Source organism: Crassostrea angulata, chromosome 1, assembly GCF_025612915.1.
Source record: "Crassostrea angulata isolate pt1a10 chromosome 1, ASM2561291v2, whole genome shotgun sequence".
NCBI classification, from domain to species: domain Eukaryota; kingdom Metazoa; phylum Mollusca; class Bivalvia; order Ostreida; family Ostreidae; genus Magallana; species Magallana angulata.
The window spans coordinates 55,339,458-55,350,695 of NC_069111.1; the positions used below are offsets into that span (position 1 = coordinate 55,339,458).

General features: G+C 37.4%; 2 protein-coding genes across 2 annotated transcripts; both read left to right on the forward strand.

The window, feature by feature from the left end:
• The first annotated feature begins 1,007 nt into the window (after positions 1 to 1,007).
• Positions 1,008 to 2,801, forward strand: LOC128193045 (uncharacterized). The gene has a single exon (XM_052866237.1). The coding sequence runs from the start codon at positions 1,008 to 1,010 to the stop codon at positions 2,799 to 2,801; it is 1,794 nt and encodes a 597-aa protein (XP_052722197.1).
• Positions 2,802 to 2,983: 182 nt separating this feature from the next.
• On the forward strand, positions 2,984 to 4,330 carry LOC128193053 (uncharacterized). The gene has a single exon (XM_052866251.1). The coding sequence runs from the start codon at positions 2,984 to 2,986 to the stop codon at positions 4,328 to 4,330; it is 1,347 nt and encodes a 448-aa protein (XP_052722211.1).
• Positions 4,331 to 11,238: the final 6,908 nt, after the last annotated feature.

An 11,238-nucleotide genomic window follows, 5' to 3' on the forward strand; every position in this document is an offset into this window, starting at 1 on the left:
AAACCGAAGTTAGACAGAATTCAGAAAACATGAAGTCCACCTCCATGTGTCCTCTCCACAAGGCCAATCATAGTCTTAATGATTGTCGTGGCTTCAAAGACAAATCATATGAGGAACGGAAACGATTTCTGCGAGAGAACAAACTTTGCTTTAAATGTTGCAATTCTGATCAACACAAGTCCCGGGAATGCACAGAACTTATTCAGGGCGGTAGCAGTTCGCATCCGTCAGCACTTCATATTGGAACACCCGTGAGCCGTTATGGTGGGGAGAAGACTGGCGAAAATTCCGCAACATCCGCATGTACCCAGATATGTAAAGATGGATTCTCAGGGAAGTCATGTGCTAAAGTGATTTTGGTAAACCTACACCAAGCCAGAAATCCAAGCAAGTCGCTGAAAGCATACGCAATTATAGACGACCAAAGCAATAGATCCTTGGTGAAGTCTGAAGTTTTTGATCGTCTCAATATGGATAGTGTAATGACAGACTACCAGTTAACTTCCTGTTCAGGAGTAACTGACATGCTTGGCAGACAAGCTCGAGACCTTATCGTTTCATCGCTGGACGGATCGACATCTATCATTATACCCAATATCTTAGAATGTAACCAGATCCCCGATATCCGAAATGAGATACCTACACCGGATGTAGCGAGATCATACACTCATCTTCAAGACATCGCTGACAACATACCTGAAGTTGATGAAAACATTCCGATTCTCCTCTTGATTGGTCGTGATACACCAGAAGCACATCACGTAGAGTAGCAGCGCACAGGTGCGAGGAACTCACCATTCGGACAGAAACTTACCTTAGGTTGGGTGATTGTCGGCGAATCCTGTCTGAACAAGGTACACCGTCCTAACTCTGTCGTGGTAAACAAAACTTACCTTTTACCAAATGGGAGGTCGTCAATATTCCAACCATGTCCAAACGACATACACATAGAAGTTCAGAATAAAGATATCAGTTTCTTGCCTCAGGATCTGGATACATCTATATTCATGAAACAGAAGGATGATGACACAATCGGTCTCTCAGTTGATGACAAAGATTTCATCAGGACCATGGATGAAGACGTTCATCTCACTGCGGAAGGAAATTGGGAAGCTCCTTTGCCGTTTAGAGAAAATCGACAACGACTTCCAAATAACAGATCGTATGCACTGAAGCGAGCGCACAATCTGGATAATAGTCTTCGAAAGGATCAAACGAAACGAGAACATTTTATGACATTCATGAAAAAGATATTCGACTGCAACCATGCGGAAATTGCACCACAACTCATGAAAGAAGAAGAATGTTGGTACTTACCAATATTTGGGGTGTACCATCCTAAAAAGCCATCCCAAATTAGAGCTGTGTTCGACTCATCTGCCAAATATCAGAGTATTTCCTTGAATGACGTTCTTCTTTCTGGTCCGGACCTGAACAACAATCTGTTAGGTGTACTTTTACGCTTTCGAAAAGAACCAATAGCTGTTACAGCTGATATAGAATCTATGTTTCACTGTTTCCTAGTTGATAAGAAGCACAGGAACTTCCTCCGCTTCTTCTGGTACAAAGACAACGACATTAACAATGAGTTGATAGAGTACCATATGCGAGTACACGTTTTTGGGAACTCACCTTCACCGGCTGTAGCTGTATACTGTCTTCGCAAGGCCGCTTGTGCCAAGGAAGACGACTATGGATGTGATGTCGTAGATTTCGTCAGACGAAACTTCTACGTGGACGACGGATTAATTTCTCTATCGACTCCTGACGAAGCGGTCAGTTTGCTCAAAAGAACTCAAGCTGCTCTTAGAGAGGGTGGTAATCTACGTTTGCATAAAGTTGCATCTAACGACAAGCATGTGATGGATGCCTTTCCGTTTGAAGATAGATCAAAGGACTTCAAAGATATCGATCTTAGCGTTGACAAACTTCCTATGCAGAGAAGCTTAGGGTTGAACTGGGAGCTTGAGTCTGACTCATTCACATATCGTTTGTCAAAGGAAGAAAGACCTTTCAGTAAGCGGGGACTATTGTCGACTATTAATGGCATTTTTTATCCCATTGGATTTGTTGCACCAGTAGAAGTCTCTGGGAAAATCTTGATGAGAGAGACTTTGAGAGGTTCGTACAACTGGGATGATCCCCTTCCTGTTCATCTCTTGGGCAAGTGGTCAAACTGGAAGAACTCTCTGAGATTCCTTGAAGATGTACATATACCAAGGACATACACACCCTTTTCTCTATCAAAAACCCTCTGCAAAGAGCTCCATATTTTCTCAGATGCTTCGGAGGCTGCCATTGCCTCAGTAGCATACTTGCGCACAGTCGACGACTCGAACAACATCCACGTGGGATTCATTTCAGGAAAATGTAAACTTGCGCCAACAAGTGGTCATTCTGTACCGCGCTTGGAGCTCTGCGCAGCAGTGATGTCCGTCCAGTTATATGACATCATCAGTGAAGAACTGGACATGAAGTTTAACACCGTTAGGTTTTACACAGACAGTATGGTGGTGTTGGGTTATATCAATAACAAAGGCAAAAGATTTTTCAAGTATGTTGAGAACCGAGTGGAAAGAATCAGGAAATCAACAACACCCAAGCAGTGGAGTTATGTCCCAACAAAATCCAACCCAGCAGATGCGGGCACAAGAAACCTTACTGCAGAAGTCATTAATGACAACATATGGATTCGAGGACCACCTCAACTCAAGGAACCTTTGGAGGAGGATCCGAACACTGTCTTTTTGAACCAGAAAATGACCCTGAGATTCGTAAGGAAGAAGAGGTTAAAACCCTGAAAACAGCAGTTGACGGAAAAAAGGACCAATCTGCGACTTTTCGTATAACTCACAGATCAGAGAGGTTCTCCAGGTGGAAGGTGTTTGTGAAATCTATAGACTGTTTAAGGTCTATATCTAGGAAGTTCCATCACTCTTTGGATACTCCAGCCTCACCAACATCAGAAGAACTGATCATACGTATGGTTCAACATGAAGTTTTCGCACAGGAGATAATGTGTTTACAATCACGGAAGTCATTGCCAAGAAATAGCAGTCTCATCGCATTAAATCCAATAATCGATGAAAAAGGTTTACTACGGGTAGGAGGTCGTTTGAAAAGAGGATACCTGAGTATCAATGAGAGGCACCCACTAATCATCCCAAAGAATCATCATGTGGCTATACTGCTTGTACGACATTTCCATGAAGCAGTAAAACACCAAGGTAGACATTTCACGGCCGGAGCCCTGCAATCTGCAGGGTATTGGATCATTGGAGGAAAGCGCTTGATATCATCTCTGCTACACAAATGCATAAAGTGTCGGCGTCTACGCGGCAAATACCAATGTCAACTGATGTCCGACTTACCTGCAGACCGACTACAGCCAAGTCCTCCTTTCACCTTCATCGGGCTAGATACCTTAGGACCATGGAGCATTGTGACTCGTAAAACAAGAGGAGGAGCCTCCAACAGCAAGCGTTGGGCCGTTCTCTTTACTTGCCTTTACACTAGAGCTATCCACATAGAGGTGATCGAGGAATTATCATCATCCTCTTTCATCAACTGTTTGCGAAGATTCATCTCTCTCAGGGGCAATGTGAAGGAAATCCGCTCTGACCGGGGATCCAATTTTGTGGGAGCAACTGAAGACCTTGATGTCAACGTCATTAACGTGGAAGACAATCCTGTTCGAGAATTTCTGTACGACCAGAAGGTGACGTGGATTTTCAACCCCCCACATTCCTCCCACATGGGTGGAGTGTGGGAGCGGATGATTGGCATTGCGAGGAGAATACTCGACTCTATGCTTATGGACTTACATTCAAGACATCTCACTCATGAGGTATTGACTACTCTAATGGCTGAAGTATGTGCCATCGTGAATTCTAGGCCAATTGCACCTGTGTGTTCTGACCCTGAATCTCCAGTGATCCTCAGCCCAAACATGTTACTTACACAAAAGTCGGGAGAAATTTCAACAAACTTTGTACAGCAAGATATCAAAGATTTGTACAAAGCACAATGGCGGTGCGTTCAGCACTTGGCAAATATTTTCTGGGACCGTTGGAAGAAGGAATATTTACAAGCGCTCCAATCGAGGACCAAATGGCAGTCTGTGGTTCCAGATCTATGTGTTGGAGACATTGTACTTCTTAAAGACCAGACAACTGCACGGATCGAGTGGCCGATTGGAATCATTACCAATGCTATAAAGAGTGTCGATGGCCGGGTCTGCAAAGTCCAAGTCAAGGTATCAAGAGATGGGAAACCAATTGTATACACGAGACCCATATCAGACATTATTCTCTTAATACATGACGAGTGACATTCTCATGTTGTACTGCAATCCACTTAGTTGCCAAATGTGTTCATTGTAATCATTTGTTTGAATATGATATTATAATATATTTCAAGAAGAAATATGTCACTATACGGCTTAATGTATTATTACTGTTTAAATGTATAAGATAATAGTGATATTTTCAATATCAGGTGGGGAGTGTAGTGGAATTCATTTGTTACATTAATTGCGCTCCATACATGCGAGCTAGTATTATCTCCCTTTTTTGTTATGCACCACGTGTTGAATAAGAAGCTTTCCATTTTGAAGCTTGTGGGCCACTACAGTGTATGTTTTTGTTGTTTTATATGTGCTACTAAGTTGTTTAAGCTTATGAATACCTTACATGATAGTTTTTTCTTTGTAAACTTTACTTATCAAGAAATTAACGGTCAGCAATGATGTCAATATATTATTTGGATATAGTCTTTCCTTGTGCAGTTTTGAGTATTGTTCTCATATATTTCACTATATTACACTGTCAGAATGTTAAGAATTACATATATTTCAAAGTAAATGTAGGATTTATCAGTTTCCCTAGTCCAAGTATTTTCCAAATTTTTTATGTATGGAACGCCATTCTTGTCATCAACAGTACATGTGTGAATTTATAAGACAATTGTTTAAATGTGATTTTTGTTCTTTTGTAGCTTTTTACCTGCTTTATTCAATAAACCATGAAATGAATAAACTGGTTGAAACTTTCTGTAACGGTGACAGAACAAGTATGATGAAACGTAAATTTGTTTAAAAACGTGGCTTGTTTTTATTTTTGTAAGAAGAAACAGAACAATGGAACTGTAATATTTTATTTATATTTATGATGTTACTTTAGGTTGTTTGTAAATTAACGACATTTACTCTTCTTAATCATTGTTAAATTCCTTCTGACTGTGATGTCATAGAATGTTAATTATTGTTTAACAAACGCCTTGAAAAAATCAAACATCAAACATCAAAGTAATCAAGTGTAGTCTTAGGAAATATACTTACTAGAAAGGCAAGATGAAAGGACAGTGGTTTTAGCTCATATGTGTGTGTTTGACACCAATAAGGTTAATGCAATTACATACCAATTAGCGGATTAACGCAGGTAAATAAAGGGGCGTTTACCTTGATGATGGTCAGTTTAGGAATAACGAAAATATTCTCTGATTGGATGATTTATACATGTCAATTATTTAAAAGGTCACGCTTGTGAAATATTATTATCTGTTAGAGTCAGAGTCTAAGAGAGTCGGAGTCAGAGTTCAATAGTTAGAGGTTAAGAGTCAAGATACAATCATCCGTCTAATCAGTTACGTTTTCCCTCAATTTAAAGTTATGTGAGAGAGAGAGAGAGAGGTGGAATATTCAATACACTCAAGAGCTAGACACCTTTTTTTCCCCTTTGCCTGCATGTAGCAATCCTACGAAAACCAATACTAGTTATATGACATTAAATTATATGTTTTCTTTTATTTTTTTTTTATCACATGATAAAAATTATACCTATAAAAGAGTTTTCATACACAGCTAAAGCAAGCTTTGTGTTTACAATAAATGCTCTGCTTGCATGATCATCCAAGCACGAGTGTAATTTTGTTGCACTTTTTACAGTTTATTCGCAATAATGAACCAAGTCCATATCTCACTTCACCACAAATATCAGATAACTTCAATTAACGGATGCCCACAAAATGTACATCCCTCAATTAGTTTGTTCACAACATATCCTAGTTCTGTGAACCATTCTATCTCTTTATCACTTATATTTCTGTCATCATCCTTCAGGAGAATACCATTGTCTACTTCATCTTCTCTCTGTGCATAATCATGCTCATGCAGATAGTGTGGTACATGTAATCCTACAACCCTGTCCACCTCATTTGCTTCAGAGAGCTCTTGTTGTGAGTGGAACACATTAAAATCGTCTGTTTAAAAAATATACATATATAGTAAGAAATTATGTCCGACATTTTTTCAATTTATAAAATCAAATATTTGCATGTATTTCTCCAAATAAATACGTATATCAGGAGTGAACTACCTGATGTCTTTTTGAAACAGTTTGTTCTGCAAAGAATCAGCAAAATACGATTGATATATATATATATATATATATATATATATATATATATATATATATATATATATATATATATATATATATATATCCCAACATAAAAAAGAGTTATTACATTTGTCCACTTCTTTATTTCTTTGTTTGTTTTCTTCTAAAGCATGAACTTTCTTTAGAATTTTACTTGAAAAAATGTTTCCACTTTTACTACGAGATTTTCCATGTGTCGCCATCACATTAACAAATTACAAATTTATCTCCAATTGCAGAGAGCACAGAAAAGGGCATAATCAAATATAATTTAAAAAAAACAAATTTCGGTGAAAATCTGAATTATTTTTATTGGAACTCTTTATTGCGGGAGATACAAAAAATGCTCGAGGAACGTGGCGTCTGACCTTAACAAATCAATAGCTCGATGACATTATGTCCCTAAGTCATTTACATGTATAAATGGAAAAAATGTGGAAAATACAGCGAGTGTTGAGCTAATACCCAAGAAATCGCCGGTTCGGAAAATACCACATACGGTACATATCCGGTGTTTATGATATAATGAATTTCATTCAATTCAGATGCTCTAGATCTAGATCTAATGCAAGCGATAAGTACAAACACCCTGGCAATGTTTGCTCTATAAAAAAATATTTCAAGATAAGGCGCACTTCTAGAACTGAGATAACTTGATCACTAAAACTATCTTACATACGTTACATAGTAATGTGTAATGAGCGATAAGTCAAAATATAACATTGAGAGCTAATTACTGAGCTGTGACGAGTCATTCCTCTTTGTTTACACTGTAGAAATTACAGTGAAGCAAATCAAATGGCCAATAAAGTTATATGCAATAAGTTCTCAATTTCAGATCATTAATTCTCATATTGTTTAAAACAACATAGAGAAAATAAACATTACAGACAATATATACGAAAAGCAAGAGTGTATACTGTACATATCAACCTGGATAGCTTTCTTATTTATTATATTGATAAATCTACAACAGTTATGAATAACAGCTAAAAAAATTTGCATGAAAATTATTCAAAAATTTGAAAGCATTTGGTCGTCTAAAATACATTGATGGTAAATATGCTTTCCTATAATTCAAGACTGGACAGATTATGATATATTAATATTTATATCCATATTTTTTCTTAATAGAGAAACCTAATTCTAGCTATTTGCAGCTAGTGTTTTTGCTAACTAACACATAGAATAATGACACAAATAATCAGTGTATATAACGGTCATTTATTAACATATAAATGACTAGAAACATCAACTTATATACATAATAAAATAATACCTCGAAATAAATTGGTTGAGCTAAAATTTAATTTAAACCAAAAGTACACATTGACTAGTTGATTCCAAAGGTCACTTGACACCAAGTAGCCCAGCCAAGTATAATCTTTAAAATATAAAAATTAATAAATATTTAAATACAGCAGAAGGTGCATCAAAAGGGCATACAGCTGTGAAACATGTTGAACTAAAATGTTACATTTGACATGTACATTGCTGCGCCATCCCAAAATAGCCAGAATTATCCAAATAAAATAATAATAAAGATTAAACATGTGAAAAACACAACTAATATAAGCTTGAATGAAACGTTAGCTTATATATGTTTAGATGGTTGCAAATGCATAACAAGGATAATTATAAGACATATGTACATTGCACATAACGTACTTGTGGTGGTTCGAGGACAAGATAAAATACAAAAGAAATCGAAGCATACAATATAAGAACAGCAGTCGAATTCTGTCCTGATCTTATAAAGTATAAGTCCTGCACAAAAATAATAATGTTCAGTTGCTGCCAGTAAAAGGTACATGAAGACAAACCTTGTAAAAAGTATTAACGAGTGTCCATTGCATCAATACACATTTTGATACCTCATAATTCAACGACAATTACAATGTATATAATTTAATTCTGGATGTAACGCGCTTTCTGATTGGCTTAAAAATTATTTTATATCGTATAAAGAATGTTGCCTACGTCATTGTAAGACTAATGTCAAAAATGTATCAATACGCTTAACGTTACGTTTGAATTTTGTACAATTTTACGTCATTTTAAATTAAGGTCAAATGACCGTTTTTATCTACAATGAAAAGTAAAAAAATTTAATTATAAGCAATGAATTTAATATTTATTAGTTTTATACGATATAAAATGGTTTGTAACAGTTTACGCCTTTTTATAAACCACTCCAAACCATTTTATATCGTATAAAACAAATAAACAATGAATTCATTCCTTAAATGAAGCAGTCAAATGCTGGATTAACAAACTTAGATATAAGAGGTACCATAAACTTTGGAGGCGGGATAATTACAAAAGCAGCAACATTAATTTTTTCACATTATTAAAGGAAGAACAAATGCTTGTGCTAAATTTCTTCAGAAATATTAGGAAGATAAACAAGTTGAATTCAGAAATTGAAATATTTCAAAACGTTTTTTATAAAGCAAATGAATGAATTTGAATGTAACTTTGAATATCATTAGAATGCCAACAACCTAGTTGTATAAGTTTCTACAAAACCTAAGCGTGCAGCTTCAGTAGCAGCACCAATTCTAAAGCTGTGGCCTTTGTAAAGGGTTGGATTAAAACCAGAAAAAGTTAGGGCTGATTTTAAGTTTGAAGCTACAAAGGAATGTGTAACTGACCCAACCGATTATATTTACATTCTACTGTGTTTTTTCATTAAATTCTGTGATCTTTAAATGCCTCTAAATGCAACAACTTATCACTGCGTATAAATTTACATTCAATTTACGTAAGTAGTTCCCAAACATTGATTTTTATGTTATCGATTAAAAAAAATAAATTTCATACATGTTGTTAAAACACCATGTTTTACAATTTTTCAACAAAAAAGTTGATTTTATTGTTATAAGCAAAATTTCAAGAGTTATTTTTTATGGATTTTCATGCCCATCGATCTAAACTTAACAGTCTTTGTGAAAACCAGTTTAAACCGTTTTTATAAAACAGTTGTTCTTGCTGTTACTAATTTACTCCCTCCGTGATCTGATTTGTATTGATTTATTTAAGGAAATAATTGATATCATCAGTAAAGCAATGTAAATATAAGCATTAAATGATTAATATTGTTTAATTGGGGTGTTACTGGGTTTGGCCAAGCACATGTGCGGTGCATGTTCCCGCCATTGGTATTTTTGGTGTTTTTTTATCATTTTCAACTGGAATTTAGACTTATTACTTATCTGTCAAATAGAGAATAACATTCTTTATATATTCATTCATGTTCATGAGATTGTTACATACCTAAAATGCTGCAGAAATGATTTTTGAGAGATTACCGTATTTACCCTTATAAGCCACAGGATACTTAAATGTTGATTTGTGAATTACCGTAGTTACTCTTATGTAAGTACTGTTTACATTAGAAGTCAGTATCTGGTACCCAACCAAATAAACGAATTTATTTCTATCTTCACTCTCTTCTTTCCAGGTAAAGTGGCAATTGTTACATTTGGGGGCTCGTCCGGGATAATATATCCATAGCCATGGGAGAGAAGCAGGAGATGGAGTTTGAGGTCCTGGCCAAGTTGTACCAGGCATCTACAGAAACCCTGCAGGGAATTCTGAAAGACAACAAAGTTGTTCGCGAACCAGAGAAGCTAGACAAAATGGGGGCAGTCAAGGCCATACTGGCGTGGTTAGATGAGGCCGAACAGACCACCGATGGAAATTTCACCGTGTTGCTGTTGTTAAATGACTCTTTGACACCTAGGAAGATCAAGGCAGAGAATATTCCAGAAAAGACACAGACTGCCGATACAAAATCAGGAGCCACACCAACAGTAGAGCCCAAACACAAGCACCCAACAATATGTACCAAGGACTTTAAGATTAGTGGTGAAATATCAGACAGGCCAACCAGACTTTCGTTTGTAAGTTTAGTGAGACAGATCGAAGCAGGGCTCCGCAAGTCCTACAGTGAAGCAGACATTATTGATGGGGTCACCAGAGCAATATCTCCAAGTTTACCTTTAAAAAGCTACCTCGAAGGGCGTGAGAACCTGTCGCTTTCATCATTAAGAAAGATCCTTAGGTCCCACTATGAGGAGAAGTCCGCCACAGAACTTTATACGCAGTTGACTAACTCAACACAGGGCAGGGATGAACCGCAAGACTTCCTACTGAAGTTGTTAAGCCTGAAGCAGAAAGTACTGTTCATTTCTAAGGAGGAGGGTGCAGATGCGCAGTATGATGAAAAATTAGTGGTACCTGTGTTCCAGCATACCTTGTATTTGGGGCTGCATGACGAAACACTTCGGCGGGAAGTAAAACCCATCCTGGACTCCAAGGTTGAAGACGACGAATTAATCCAACAGTTCAGTACCATTGTGGCCAGGGAGAAAGAGAGGAAGGGGCGATTAGTTAAAGCCAAGGTGAACGCAGTTACAGAGGCAGTCCCAAATTCACCCAAGAAAGAATCAAAGCAGAAGTCAGATGTGAAAGAGGGCATTCTTTGGGCAGAACTTCAGGAGCTACGTGCGGAGATTGCAGAGATCAAGAGGCAGAGTCCGAGAGCATCCAAGAGTTCCTCAGAAACAGATGACAGATTTCAGATGGGTTGTGAGGCATGTCGTCAGTCCAACACTGGGTTCTCCTGCACCCATTGCTGGGTCTGTGGGAGTGAAGACCACTACAAAGCAGGCTGCAAGCAAAGGAGGAGGTCGGGAAACGGGAGGGGGTCACGCTGAGGGAGCAGACAGTGACTCCGAAGTTTGAAAGCTCCCAGTGTGTTTCGAGTATTTCTCACTCTGACTTTGCGAGACCAGAA

Coding starts and splice junctions, on each gene's coding strand:
- LOC128193045 (XM_052866237.1), top strand. CDS start 1,008: ATGAAACAGAAGGATGATGACACAATCGGTCTCTCAGTTGATGACAAA.
- LOC128193053 (XM_052866251.1), top strand. CDS start 2,984: ATGGTTCAACATGAAGTTTTCGCACAGGAGATAATGTGTTTACAATCA.